At 38.9% G+C, this 15672-nt stretch overlaps 1 protein-coding gene across 1 annotated transcript; it reads right to left on the bottom strand.

Annotated features, from left to right (window-relative positions):
- Window positions 1-5573: 5573 nt before the first annotated feature.
- On the bottom strand, window positions 5574-15399 carry xxylt1 (xyloside xylosyltransferase 1). The gene is made up of 5 exons (XM_037250146.1): window positions 15269-15399; window positions 13950-14547; window positions 12908-13055; window positions 9815-9947; window positions 5574-6274 (listed from the first exon to the last, which is right to left on the bottom strand). The coding sequence occupies exons 2-5, from the start codon at window positions 14466-14468 to the stop codon at window positions 5878-5880; spliced, it is 1197 nt and encodes a 398-aa protein (XP_037106041.1). The 5' UTR covers window positions 14469-14547; window positions 15269-15399; the 3' UTR covers window positions 5574-5877.
- Window positions 15400-15672: the final 273 nt, after the last annotated feature.

Raw genomic sequence — 15672 nt, 5'->3', positions numbered from 1 at the left:
GATTTTGATCACAAGAATAATACTGATGATTGCATTAGCAGAGCCATCACTCAATGAGGATTGTACAGTGATTACTCCCCCGACCTCACCCTCTATTGCCTCTAAATTCCTTTTCAATATAGGTGCAGCACGTTTCATGCAAAGTGGAGGGTTTCAGTAAAAAATGAAGATGACATGTAACATTTTTAAGTTAAAAATGTCTCCAGTGTCTCTTTGTGCTTGCAGTCAATCACATGAAAAAAAATAAAATCACCACACACCACAAAACATTTTTTCTTTTTATCTTAAGACCAAACATCCTTTGTTGAACATGTAACGTCATCATTCCATCTTAAAAGCACTCACTTCTAAGAATCGGCTTTTCGGTGCAATCTTGCAGCTCACGTGCTGGCAAACTAGGCAAAGAAAATTGCTTGAAAACATACTGACCCATTTTTACACCACTTATTTTTTGACCTTCAAGAGAGGAAATACGGAAAACTTACAAATGGAGGCTTGATTTTGTTGGGATTTGACTGACTTTTTCAGATGACCCTTATGTATCTAAAGCCTGTGTTATTGAGGGTATTTCTTTCTTTTCTGATTTCTCCTCTCCGCATGACATGTGCTGCTTGTTCATCATCATAACCACAAAGTTCAAATGTATTTTCTATCATATATTTTTGAAAGACTCTGTAAAGTGAATTCAGAGATTTGTTCCTAAATACATTAAACATGTAGGTATATCTACACGCAAAAAAAAAACCTTTAGAGTGCCTCGTTGTCAGTCTTGAATGTGCGAACGTCACACAATGAATGACAGAAGAGCGAGGAGGGGATTCAGTGGATATGACCAAGCTGGGAGAATGACTTCATTTTCAGATTGGATTTTCACACACTCACATATTCCATTCTAATTTTCAGATAACTATCATATATTTAGAGCTGTCCACTTCAAGTGACCCTAATACAGACAATGATGTTATGTGTATGTCGTAAATAATAGTTGTTGACATGAGTTCTACAAAAGACTTGTGGTTATTGGCCACTGGAACACGGAACGAGTCAGACAGAACCTGATAAGAAGTGGATGTACAAAGGTGATTAATTGCAGCAGTGCCCTTTAGAAATGCATTCATTGTCCATCCGCTCCTAGAAAGCATGTGCCCACATACACCTTTCCACAAAGTGATGACAACAGCATGAGGAGACACAGCGAGAGAGAGAAAACCAGGGAAGTGAATGTAGGTCATCAATTTAGAAATGTATGTACCGTAATTTTCGGACTATAAGTCGCACCGGAGTATAAGTCGCACCAGCCATAAAATGCCCAAAAAAGTGAAAAAAACCCATATATATGTATATAAGTCGCTCCTGAGTATAAGTCGCCCCCCCACCCAAACTATGAAAAAAAACCGCGACTTATAGTCCGAAAATTACGGTAAGTGTGATAAAATACAATAACACAATATAATATAACTATCAATATATCACATTGGAGCTGTAACAAAGCACTTTACATATAATAATAGGACAACCCCAAAGATAGTGAAATCAGTAAATAAAACCACACATTATATTATAATATTAAAATAAAAACAGTCAGTCGAAAGCCAAAGAACAAAAATAGTTCTTCAAATAAGTTATAAAATTAGACTGAGAGGGGGCTTGTCTAACAATTAATGAAAGATCATTCCAGAGGGAAGGACTGAGAACAGACCCTCTGAGGCCTTCCATCCATTTTCTATGGCACTTTGAATGTTCTAGTCACACTATTATTCAATAAAATGTCCTTGGAAGATACTAACATTTAAGTAGCAGGTGGAAGCTGACTCAAGGTATTAGTTCTATGCCGCGTGCATGTCAGATTGCATTCATATTAAAGATACACACGCACATTCTCTGGAGCTTTTCAGGGGACCCACAGGGACCTCGTGTCCACCTTTAAATGTGAGCAGGATGTGTCCCAAATTCCTCACGTGCGCGGGCACGGTTAGACAACAGATTGAGACTCCCACAGAGTGCTGCGACCCAACTATTCAATGGTGCCAGACAATTTAAACTCAAGTTGGAAGAGAAATGGGGTGGGCGGAAGATGATTTATCACTCTACCGCCACTTCCGAATTTAAACACATCCTCACCCTGTGTGAGATATACTCAGGGTCTGGAGTGGTACAAAAAAATTGGCTGTGGCATTTCTGCTGAGACGCAGATGCACATGTATACAACGGCGATGTATGGACACCCGATTCAAATGATCAGCTCATCACCTTTAGAAGCTTGATAACAATTCTGATCATTTGTTGGAGCACTCATTTATTCTTTCTTTTGCTTGCACTCCCTTTCTCCTTTCCTCCATCCATGATTCATGCACTGAATTGCACACAAAGGCTAATATCAACGAGTGTCCTCCTAAATGAAACCTCCGGTTGTCTGTATAATCAGGCTGAGGACAGCATGTGCACCATAGCTGTGACTATTTGACTTGCATACCTCAAGTGCTAATGATTCATTAGTAGCACTCTAGCAGAGACACAGTGTGGACCCCAGCCATCTGGGCCAAGGAATGAGGACACACACACACGACACACACAACTGTGCACATGTGCACACGAGGTGGTAGCTGAAAATAGAAACAGGGTGTGTTGAGTAATGCTCGCAATCTGTGATGGGATGCCTGTTTTGTATCATGCAGATAGACCCAAAACAAATACACAAATATCCTTAGGCTATATTCAAACAATGATGCCTATAATTGAGATGCAATTACATATTAAATTATTCATCCTTGTCAATACGATAGTATCGGTAATCAATTTGTCACAATATTTATGGAAAAATTGAAACTATGGCATATTAGTGACGGGGTTGCGCAACAGTTTCTCAAAATAAAAATGATTTAAAAAAATCTGATATTGTATCGCAAGACACAAATTGTGAAGCACAGCTAATTCTGATGATATCTTTTCTCTGCGGAAAAATCTTCCAATAAAGTGTCGATCTTTTTCCTTTGACCGACTTATTGCGTATTGATTCGCAATGGCCCAGATATTGTAGTCTGAAGCTGCAGAATTGAATGAATGCGGCAAAATTAGGTCAACTTGTAATCATTGAAGGTGAAGTCAGGCCTTGCTTCGATTGGCCATTTGCAGAGGAGTGGAAATAATTCCATTTCAATTCATGCCCAACTCCAACACTCACAATAATGTTTAATCTGTCTGACCTACGCAGAAGATCCTCTACTAGTGACATCAGCACATCCTGTTTTAAAGCGTTTAACCCTTCATAATAGATGCTCTGACGCAGAATGGGTGGCTCTTAATCACCACAGGAGATACTGTGCAGCTGCCCTGTTGCATGGACTGTAGCACACTGACCCAGTTCTGCTACATTTGACCTCACACAACGATAAACGTAACGAACGGATATAGTTGGAATGAAATGTCTTACAGGACATTCTCTCCTCTTTCCTGAATGACTTGCTCAAATTACAAGCAATGTATGGAGTGAGTCAGAATACAAATCTGGGTGGTTCTGAGAAAGCATGGTACAAATTAAATCAAATTACAAGCAACGTATGAAGTGAGTAAGAATACAAATCTGGGTGGTTCTCAGAAATCATGGTACAATGATAAACAGAATGTAGGCCTAAAACCAAATGTGTTCAAAACCAGATGAAAATGATATACTATGCTTTAAATAAAAAAGTTCTTTGAGTGTGCTCGGAATAAATAAAGACCATCCACTATTATATAATAATCATATAATTATTATAGGACTCTTTGGTAGCGACTGTAAGTTGTCGTTTGCTCACCCCTGGTTTCACTCCTACACAGACACACGTTTAAAGTTTGTCAGCCACTGACAACACGGTAATGTCACGGTGTCATTTGGTTTCAAACAAACACATAACTCAGATCTTATCGGTTCTCAACTCAGTTGCTTCGAAACGGATAGCTCATGATGTTGGGTAAAATCGAAATTGTCAAGCAAATTCTGTTTTATTTTAGTTGCTGTATTTCCATAATGCAATAAACAAACTTAATTAACTGGCATAACATAAATGCTTAGTGGGAACCACCAGACAAGAGTAATCTGTCAAAGATGGAAATGTAAATTCTCCCTGTGGGGTCTGAAGTAGGACAATTTAGAGATCTAATTCCAGCGAGATGGAATGATACATTATGTGGGTCGGTTTCCCTGGTCAGTGCTCACAGTTTGCATCTTCCACAAAGGCATTGTGAATTCACATTTTGTCAATAAAAGTCGGTATTATGTCTCGAGACAGTCTAATCCAATTCCTGTCTTCTTTGTGTTGGGAAACAGGTTTCCTGTGGTTTGGCCATTACTATCAAGGCCATCTATTTTACTCGACTGGATTATGCATCCTTCCATTATGTGTCATCTGTGTGCCTTAAAGCAAAACTTGGGCAGGTTCCTCTTCTTCAAGATGGAGTAAACGCAGCTTCGGAAATACAAAGGGGAGATTGACATCCATCCCATATTTATTAGTACGATACAATCAGTTAGAGTTTACTGTATTTGTTGTTTTAGTATTGTAAATGACTATGAGAGGCTCCACGAGACTGATGTTATCCATTCTTGGTCTCACACAGTGTGAGCAAAAAGAAGCGACAGATATGGAAGATTATTGAAAGGTTTCACGAAAGTAGCTGCGATGGGACTCCCTACTGAGTCATTGATCCAGTTATTCAGTACAACAGAAAAAAGGGACTATAAAATGTTATTTTGAAGGCTGGCTGACTGACCATCCAAGAGACATACTGTCAAAACTGTGCGATTGCCGCAATGAAAATAATCAGATATAACCGGGGGAAATACAATTTCCTGTCATTGTCCCTCAAGAAGCTCAAGTTTATAGATCATTCTAAATATCAACACCCTGACAATCCAAGATTCTGCCGGTTATTTTTCTGAGGGAGTGACAGAAATAGGTCAGCTTTTGTATGTATGTCACACTGACGTTTTTGTTTTGTACGAAGGTTTTGAAATGCATTTGAAAGCACGTGTTGACAAGCGCATCACGATACAATCTGGTGAAACCATAGTGGTCAATTCCAGGTCCTGCCAGAGTTTGCCTTTAGCCAAAGGTGAGTTTAATTAAACAGACGGTAAACGAGCTAGCTCTCGGAGACCGATTACCGGCCCGGTTAATTCCAAGTACGTATGGCTAAAGGCAAATTGTGGCAGGATTTTTACTTTCTTTACTTTTGACACCTCTGTCTGAAAATATAGTGGTATGGTCTTTACTAATAGTTTCATCAGGCACTGAAGTAGCCCCCCACTTTCACAAGATATATTATCATTGAGAGAGTATCTGAAACTCTTTTGAAACTGCATAAAAGGGCACCGTCTTTTTTTAGTTACCCCGAAGATGGAGTGAACCGATGCTTTAAAAAAAAAAAAATTGATCAGCTTTGGGGTTAAATCATGTGAAATGTATTAATCTGAATACTTTCTTTTCACGAATATTTGTTAGCGAGACTTAATGCTGAACCTTCACCAGCCACCACATCACACACTTACGTGATGAATATCAAGTGCTGACATTCATTTTAATCTGAGAGTCTGCTCAAAAGTGGGTCAGTGGTTTTATTTGGGTCACAGTTAATATTTGCCAGTAAAAGAAAGGCAGAAGCTGACAAAAAACTACTGAATGTGAGGAAAACATAATAACAATAACAGGCAATTTGAATCTGAGTTTGCATGATTAGTCTACAGAGACATTGGTGCAAGTTATCAGGAAAAGGAAAAAGGTCTTAGCAACCCGTCGACCAGCAAAGGGCAAAGAGTCTGTTATGACAAATCCACTGATGATTTGTGAGGGGGAAAGTCTTCAATTATATTAAACAATACTGCATTTTTATCATCTGTATTTAATCATCTGGTATGGAGGTGTTACAGTTCCCATGGTAGATATAGATGGGTCCATCACACTGATAATACAACTGAAAGACATCTCGGTAGCCATGGTCCCTCCACCAGGTACACAGTTGCCGGTTCCAACCACACGCCAGGCTGTAAAACAGTTCTGGGTGCTCCATGCTGATCACAGTGAAGAAGTCTTGGTCCCCAAGGTGGCCCTTGATGCTGTATTTTTCAGCTAGCTTGGTCACGTTTCGCTTATCCAGGAGTTGGTTGTAGAGAGCGGAGGCCCTCATGGCAGCCAAGTCCAGTAACATCACGCCACTGTTGAAGCCGGGGAGACCTTCGGGCGGGGGGTCACCCACTCTGGTTTGAGGGTTTTCCTTGCGGTACTGCCAGAATGTGTGTCTGTGTGCGAAGAGGAGATGTCTGTATGCGGGGTAATGCAATAAAAATACTAGACTGCATATATTTGTTTTGTCAATGTGGCAATAAACAAGAAAGGAAAGAGCGGTGACACATTTGTCAATAAAGTTCCGATTCAACAATTTTGCAATGAGCTGTTTAAGAATTCGTTTGTTCGACTGCATTCATGAAACTGAGCAGCAACTCTCTTCGTATGCCATCTGCTGAACAAACAGCCCAGTGGGCAAATAACAGGAAGCTCGCAGGTCCAAGAGTGCCGTGCCAGCACAGCAGCATTCGGTGCCAACATACCACCACTGACGCTGGTAAAAGAACCCCACACACACACACACACACAGCCTCATTGAATAACCATCGGTATGCCTAGTTGACCTGTGGGTTTTCAAAATATTATTTTATTCCAAAGGCAAGTTTTATTCAATGGAATTGAAAAGTCATAGGGTAGATGTTACCTAATATTTAATGGTGACTGATGTGTTCCAAATTATTAGGCAAATGACATTTTTCTCAGATTTTTATAGACTATAGCACTGAGCATAATATTCAAATCACCAAGTTTTTGACAATTTTTTAAACAAATTTCACAATTTCCCAAATTTGTAGCCCTAGGAGGTTGTATTTTGCTTTCTGCCAAAACAAGTTAAGTTGCATTTTAACATTTGACCTCTTATTTGAAAACAAGACTTGTTTGAAAGATTCTATACAAGAGGTTGTATTTTGTTTTCTGCCAAAAACATCTAACAAGTCAAGTTGCATTTTAATATTTGACCTCTTATTTGAAAACTAGATTTACAAACCAAAGCTTGTGAGTTTCTAGACAGCTTTTGCTTGAATTTCTTTCCAGTGTGTCAGAAAAGTCTTCCAGAGCTGTTGTTTGGATGTGAACTGCATCCCGACCTCAGAGCTCTTGGTTGGCTTGATCGTTAGGGCAGGGTGGGGGCCAGACACAAGTTTCTCTCTTTTATGTCCATGGCAACCGACGATGAAGAGAAACTTCTTGCAGAATGCCCTGTTTTATTAACTTACTGCAGAATGAAGCATGCAAAACCCATCGGGAGTTGAATCATAATGTGTTATGTATATGGAATCAAGTGGGAAAATAATTTTGTCTGAGTCATGACCATCCAGCAGCTGTAGCTTGTCCGCAGTTTAAATCCCTGCAGAGTCGTGTTAAGATGCGTGTACGTGCCCTGCGACACATTCAGCAGGCTCAGTCAGTAAACAATAATAGAACTTTCTTTCATCCGTGATCTTAACCCGGGTGAAATTGGTCAAATAGTCATGAGAGTAAACTTTAAACAGAATAGTTACGATTGGAACAAGTTTGTGTATTTTCTACACTGTCAACTTGACATAGTTTCCTGTTTTTGAATGAAGGGACGGAAATCAAAAGATGCATTTTAAAAATCTGATTCATCAAAATAATATTCGACCGATTAATCGATCATTGAAGTAACCATTAGTTGCAGCTGTAAATGGAGCTGTAGTGTGAAGACAAAGCTTTTTTTCCCCCAAATCTAAATTGAACTGAACTTCAGGATGTGGTCTGAATAGCGAGAAGAAGCATTGTCCTGAAATTGCTCTTTCTTTCCATTAGCACCCAATAGGAGTGGGAGCTCGCAGTTCATAACAGGAAAGTTCTCCCGATGAGAGGCCTGCCAGTACATATTCAATGGTCATGATGGCTATATTTCGAATCCTTTTCAGCTTACTGTATATTCAATTCAATGAACTGCAAAGACAAAATAATTAAGTTAGAAATGACATTAATCCTGATCCACGGACTTTTTGTCGACATAATACTTACAATTAGGACTGCTCGATTATGGAAAAAATATGAATATCAATTATTTTGGTGATAATTGAAATCATGATTAATCAAAACAAAATATTTTAATGGTACAAATTAAGAAAAAACTTTAACATGTAAAAAAATATTAAGACAAATTTCTTTGAAACACAATCATTATTTAAGTTCCTTAATGGACCAAACATTTTTATGACAATGCAAAAGTACTGTATAAATTCAAGAATACCTTACTTGTATCAACATTGTGCATTGGTTATTAATGCATATTAGTAATCATTTTTCTGACGATTAAGCAATTTAGTAATCATGTAATTGTAATTGAATTTCGATTAATTGCACAGCCCTCCGTAAATTCTTTATGAAGTGTCATTATGTAACGCATTTTGTATGACATTGCTTATGCAATGGCAGACAGAAAAGTAATATCCTCCATGACGTGGGCTACGTACTTCTGCGGACTCTTCAATTTCCTTCAGAAACTTTACTTGCAGGAATACGGTTGTCCTTACCAGACTCATTTATCAAACATGGGCCAGAAAAATACTGACACAGTATTTAGCCTCCGTGTGATGGAGCTGTTTTTTTGGGGTGTTAAATGTATAGGAGAGGAAGAGGATGGGAGATAATTCAGCTGTATGCTAGAGAGAAACACATCAATACCAAAACCATCACTATTTATAACTGTGACTTCTTCCCCATCGACACCCATTTTGCCACGCATGTTTAATGTTTATCCTTGAGACCAAAGTTAAATAGTCTGTTGTGTCTTTAACAAAAACCTGGATGGATGGATTTTGACTTGAGAAGTCATTCTGTTCATATGTAAAACTTTCTCTGTGTATATATAATTTCTTTTTTTTTTTTTTTTTTTTTATAAATACAGTACAATGACTTTTTTTTTTTTTTTGAAAGAAAAGGTATTTTGTGTCACTGGCGGAGCTACAATTTTTCCTTGAGGGGGCCATGTATCTCAGGGGTCCGAGAAATAGGACAGATTTTCATAGGAAGAAATGCAAACAAGCCAAACATACAAAACATACAAATAGATTATTTGGCAACAGTGAGCAAGCATGAAAGAAAATCCTAATCCATATGTGGTTGATTGTCAGGTTAGAGAGCAGTGAGCAGATTGTTAATTTACTCCAGAAAGGGAACAAAAGGGACAGAGGACAGGCATGATTCACAATATGGCAACAAAGCCTTTGCTGATTAGAAGCGTCTCTCTGCCAATTTCTCAGTAATCTCCCGAGAATAAAAGAGCAGACCAACATCACGCCAGTAGCAGCTCAGGAAGAAATACCGTGGGCCTTCATGAGCAAACACCTGAGGAACCGACCCTCCTTTGCCATCAGACAAATACCAATGGCATTAAATACACCTATAAAAAAAACTATGCAAAAAATTCAAAAGTCAGTCCTTTTTGAAAAATGCTGGAGTCAAAATAGGACTGATATGATAGCGAATAACATCTCAGTTCTCAAATTGCTGAATATGCAAAATTTTCACGAGTGTTTCCCATTCACGGGTACGTTCTAATAATAATTCAAATCTTGACAAACACTGCAGCCTCTTGAATGGCCCCAAACTTGAAAATTATGTAAATGAGCTCCATAAAGCCAGTCGGGCTACAGGAAGCGATTGCTACATATTTCCAATTATGTTTCCTTGACAAAGCATCTCTTAAATAGGCTATGTTGAGTGACGTGCGATACCTGTACACTGGCTGCATTTCCCTGACGATGCCGAGTACGGCTCCTGGTGGGAAGCGGTCAAATTCCTGGAAGAGGTCCCTGATGTTGGTCCTGTACTTCAAATCGATGTCAAGTTGCACAATGCGTGTCAAATCTGAAAGAAGGAAAAAAATAATCACAACGTGTACGACTTTCGAGCAGCTGTGCAAACACAAGCAAATCATTCAGGAAATAGGAGCCTATGTGGGGGAGTTAAAGATGTTACATAAAACAGTCATCAGAACAGTGAACCCAAGACCTCAAAGAGGAAATGCCGTGAAAATGTGCAAATAAATAAAAAGGTCAGGTAGGCATTAAAAAAACCCTCAAGGTGACCTTTTTCTAGCATCGGGGTGAACACGGTAGCTTGTTTGTGACTATAATGTATCCAGGATATTCAAATCTCATCTGGTCATTGTTTCAATTTCCTATGTTTTTCTGGTTGGCATGGTAATGAAATGAGAAATAGTCAGTATGGGTGTCATGGAGATCCTATAATTATTGAGCAGCTATGCAGGAGCTCAGAAGAATGCTTCCAGGACTCCATGAAAATGTGGGAGAGAAGGCATCCATTTTCTGGAGACTACAGGTGTCAAACTCAAGGCCCGGGGTCCAGATATGGCCCGTCACATCATTTTATGTGGCCCGCAAAGACAAATTGTGCATCAAATTCGTGTCATTACTAGAATTGCAAATTGTCTTCACTTTTAATAATATCATCTCTTTTTTTAAATATCTGACCAGTTTTTACTCGTCTGATTTGAAAACGAGTTATTTGTCAGTTTGTTTTGTAGCTTTTACTGTATATGAGGTGCTCATACATTTATTTGGCCCTCCGAAAGAAGCTATGACTACAGTGCGACCTGCCAAAAAAAAAAAAAAAAAAGAGTTTGACACCCCTGCTGTAGACAATTCAAGGGAAGGTTGCTTCAATGGGGGACAACTTGTAGCATGGATTTCAAATGCATCTTTACGCCTTTTTTGATACATTTCAAATGTGGAATCCAAGTGAGCGGAAAAGAGCACAATGAACAACAACCTGTTTTCTACGCTCTCCAAACAAGGAAGCTAGGTGCACATCACAATGCCCTTGTGTACGATTTCAACAGAGAGGGGCTCTGACTAATGATGAGCTCTGATGGCTTGTACTAACACAGCTTAACTCGTACGAGTGGGATAGGAAGTGGTTATTCAATCGTGACAACACAGCGATGAGGTAGCTTTGATGTTGGATGCTGGACTTGGCACAAGAGTGACAGTAGAGCTAAGCTGTATTTTTTTTTTTTTTTTTCCCCAGGAGTTTTTGGTTGTACAGGGGAGAAAAATTTTGTCGGCCTGACATCCACCCAATTGCATCAACTGCTTGTCTTATCCACGTCTGCCGTCAATCAGAATAACACGGCTTTTACGGTTATGACCTTGAGTCACGCAGCAAGGCGCTAAATTGAATTGCAAGGGATAAGCGGTTCAGAGATTGGATGAATGGACTTAATTTTGTTGCATTGACTGAATTTTTTTTAAATAATCATTTCGCTACATCCAACGGATGATAAACTCTATGCTTGTTCTTTTTTGGGTGTATGTATTTGAGACCGCTACGGAACAAAACAGAATAAAAAGGAATTACAAGTCTTTGCTATTCTTGTGTTGTAGTGCCTGCTGTGGCAACGCTGACGTTTTATTGGATGAATAACGTGATTAAAGAAGCACAGAGTGCGCTGAAGGCTCTGGTCGGAGGAGATAGCACTACGTAGCGACACCTAAATTGGCTGCAAAACAAAAGGCACACTGTTATCTAAGGCCCCTTTTTTTTTTTCAGGAAGAATGTGGGTCAATCTCATTAGGCCCTAATATCCCCCCTGATGTGAGTACTTAAAGCCTATTCATTGTGGGTCGTTGTTTTCTGTTTTTGCCGACACAATTTTGCAGAAACACATCATGCGTAATCACACACATCAAAGATACTTTTCACATGAATTACATTTTCAATTTGAAGATATTTTTTAATCTGATTTTCAATCGGCTATAATCGAGTAGCAGTGCCCTATTAAAGTGACAAAGCTCCATCCAGAGGCATAAGAGAGTGTTCAACCACATTATTTAAATTCTTACACTCCATAAAAAGTCTGGTCTTATCTTTTATATTACAAAACCTCTCATTTGAAGATCTTTTGTCTCTTCTATGCAACGGCAATTAAATAGAGATGAAAGCTCTAAAATTGCATGTAAATAATTGATCATCCTGTTTTCTGGGTGCCATTAGAGAATGTGTGAAAGGTTGTCTGTTTCTATGTGTCTGGTGTAATTGACTGCCAACCAGTCCAAGGTCTTCAGCTACCGGTGATCCCACACACAATAAGTGGTATAAAAAAAAATATTGATGGATGGGCTGACTGTTGTTTCCACGAGTTTCAGTCTGACTAACCACTAATTGAATGATGGCGGGGACCAACTCACATGACTTGCATTTGGTCTAAAATATATTGATTGGTTCACAGATCAGACAAACATTTTAAGAAGGCTTAGCAATGAGATGTTTAACCGCAATTATACCTGCAAGGTGAGTGAAAAAGCAAATGATCATAAAATGGAAAACAGAGAATGATACAGTAACAAGTCCTTGCATGCTTTATTTCTCCAGAGGGGATGCACGGAAAATGATTCCTTGGAATCTAGTTATGAATCGTGACAAATTTCTGTTTTGCAAATTAAACTCATGCCAGCTAAAAATAAGCTTTTGGATACCTCTTCAGCTGATCATTTTGAAGATGTTTTGAAAGTGGTCACATGATGAAGTCTGGCATAATGAGTGTCATCTGCAAGGGTCCTTGCAATGTGCTCATCTCGGGGTGGACATCGATTTTCCATTGTTAGTGTCACTTATCAATCCACGTGTTTTGTGTCTAATGTGACAAAAGATAAGCAATATCTATTTTATGAGTGCTAAGCAACGCCTGAAGTTATAGGTCTTTTTACACACATTTTACCCAAACAATCATTCCTTATGAGCAAGGAGACAAACATTTTGCAGTCAATGTCACTAATGCACATGTTGCAACTGGGTCTTCCACTTACCTTTGGGCAAGATGTGATGCATGGCTACAGACAAGAAGAAGATGGCATCGCTGTAATAAGCCCAGGAGCCAGCACTGAAGTGCTTCTGCAAGGCTTCCACAATTGGGAACAGCTTGTGAGTAAGGACTTCCACATCATGGAACAACACCTAACACAATGAGAACGGTTTCAGAAGAAAAACTACAAAGAATTGTTATTTCTGCGATCGAATGAATGCAATACTCACAGAGAACAATGAATAATGTGATTTATTTAATGTATTGTACTTAAAATTTAAATACAACTAATTTGCACTGTATTTGAAAAGTAAAAAAAATGTGAGTAAATGAGTATTGGGTCGGTAGAACTAAGTAAACCAGCTTCATGCAAAGAAACTACAATCTCCATTCTATTTCAATTTGCATGTTTTATATATATCCATCCATTTTCTGTACCGCTTGTCCCCACAACTAGAACCTGCGGACCACTTGTGGTCCTCACACCACACTTTAAAAACCTCTGAGCTAAAGGAAGGAGATGTCAGCAACTGCAGTCATCTGAGGTTTGTAAATGGGGCTCTATCTGGTACTCACCAATTATTCAAATAAAGTGTCCTCTTTCCAATAACTCCTGCATTGTGGATGTTTTCAAATTGTTTGCATCTAATCCTTAATGGATTTGAGAGATGTACTTTTGTTTCAAAGTGGAAAATTGTGTGTGCCGTTTTGCATGTAGACACACACAAAGGAAAACAGGACATGCAAGAGGCAGTGTCCTTGTTTTTTTCCGCCTTGCAACACAAGAGGTTTGTATCCATCCCAGCACGAGTACGATGTTATCTAGCCAACACTGCCCTCTACTGGGATATCAAAGTGCAACGTAAGTGCTTGAAAATCGAAAATCAGAAGAGCTGGCCTTAGTATTGAGACAAAAATTTTAAAAAATGGTTTAACACTCAACATTAACAAAAGCACCTAAATACATGCTGTGCAAAAATGTGAATGCAAAACTGTTGTCACTGTGATGATGAGAAAATAAAACTGTTTCTGGATGCTGTGCTTACCTCGAACTTGAATGTTGCATTTGTGAGAAATTCCCGAAGCATTTTTTCTCCCAGTGCTTTACTGGCTGGATCACTCACAAAATGAAGCACCAACACCTCTCCTTCCAAGAACTGTGCATACTTGACCATAGACAACATGGCCACCCTGAACTTGTCCTGGAGGCTGCGGTTTTTGTCCACTTTAGTGAACATCATAAGAACATTGAAGTGTTGGTCCAAAGTCTCGTCGCCACTCTTTCTGGATGGAAAAGCATCACTCCCTGACGTTTCCTTCTCCCTGGATCTGTCAAGTTGTGAGAACCTGGTATCCACGGTCAGGTCTGCATTATTTCCATTGTTCTTGCGGCTAGCCTGAGACAGTTTCATCCTCTTGGTGGTACTGGAGAAGTTCTGATTCTCTGAGCCAAAGTAGTAGAACGTCACCACAGCCAGAACAGAGGCTAGGATCAGCAAAAACTGAAGGGATCTGAACATACTGACTCTGGCCATGAGCATGTATGCTCGTTTTAGGATGTGCATGTCTGCACACTCATGTCAGAAAAATGGAAACTGTTTTTGTTGATCAAAGTTTTTTGTTGATCAGCATTTCTCTTTGGTTCTGAAAAACAAACACGCACAATTAAATCTAGTTAAGACAACACTGATGACAAATACACACACTGTTGTATGCTTATAAATGAAGGGTTTCAAATGGTACAAATCTCTCTGAGAAAACATTTAAAAAAAAAACACTTATTCCATGTTACTTTTCTTTAACAAAACTATATCTTAATGATTAAGATATAGATAATATATATATAGATTAAGACTTAATCTATTGCTACAGGTGTAACAGAGTGGAAGGGGCTATGAGAAGCAAAAAGGGATTCGTGTAAGAGGCTTTCAAGGTGACTCATCTGTGCTGTTTTAGTGTGATCTTACGCTATCAATTAGTTTTTTTCATGCATTACCAACCTCAAATAGGAAGCTGAAACTTGTGTCTTAATATGAATACGTGACACAGTGAACAAATTGTCAGATTGCAGTTGATCAATAAATAGGACAAAGTGCATATGGTACAAAGCGATACAATTTTACCATGGCATCAAAAACATGGAGTGACCTGTCGATAGACTGGCTCCATTGAGCACCATCAATCATCACAATCAATTAATCAATCAATAAATTCCTTTATTAAACTAAGAAGCAAAATTTACAGCAGCTTTATCAGTTCGAAAAGAGAGTCAGCAAGCTACCGCGCTCCGCATGGTTGGCAAACTCAAGAAAAACTCACGTGTAACACATGCAATTATTGAGGTATGTGAAGCAAATGGACATACCTTGTTGCCAAAATAATAATAATAAAGAAAAACAATCGCGTCCTGCAGGGCTACATTTCGAGTGGTACGGTATTTAGCAACAGCAGCAAGCTAGCAGATGAGGTATCATTTGACCACGCCCACATAGCCCCATCTGCATTCCGTTTCATGTTGCGTTGAAATATATTGGAAAAACAAACATCTGTTAGGCAACTGATAATTCGAGAAAAAAAGAACAAGCATGGCGCTTCTTTTAATTTTAATCTATTATTTTAATGTAAAAATAAAAACAAGTGTTATATTTGTAAGCTGACCACAGTGGAAAAACGATTGTCATAATTTGTATAAATCAACAACAAAAAATGTGAACAGCAGAACCGTCACGCGACCACAGTCTAGGAAGCGCGTTAAATTTTATATTCAAT

Source organism: Syngnathus acus, chromosome 4 (genome assembly GCF_901709675.1).
Source record: "Syngnathus acus chromosome 4, fSynAcu1.2, whole genome shotgun sequence".
NCBI lineage: Eukaryota > Metazoa > Chordata > Actinopteri > Syngnathiformes > Syngnathidae > Syngnathus > Syngnathus acus.
This window is presented reverse-complemented; position numbering and strand designations above follow the sequence as displayed.

Bases quoted from the DNA above. Each gene is read 5' to 3' on its own strand.
- xxylt1 (XM_037250146.1), bottom strand. From the start codon at position 14,468: ATGCACATCCTAAAACGAGCATACATGCTCATGGCCAGAGTCAGTATG. The intron at 9,948-12,907 runs GTAAGTGGAAGA...TCCTTCTTTCAG, and splicing joins GCATCACATCTTGCCCAAAG to ATTTGACACGCATTGTGCAA. The intron at 6,275-9,814 runs GTATCGCACGTC...CTTCGCACACAG, and splicing joins GAAATGCAGCCAGTGTACAG to ACACACATTCTGGCAGTACC.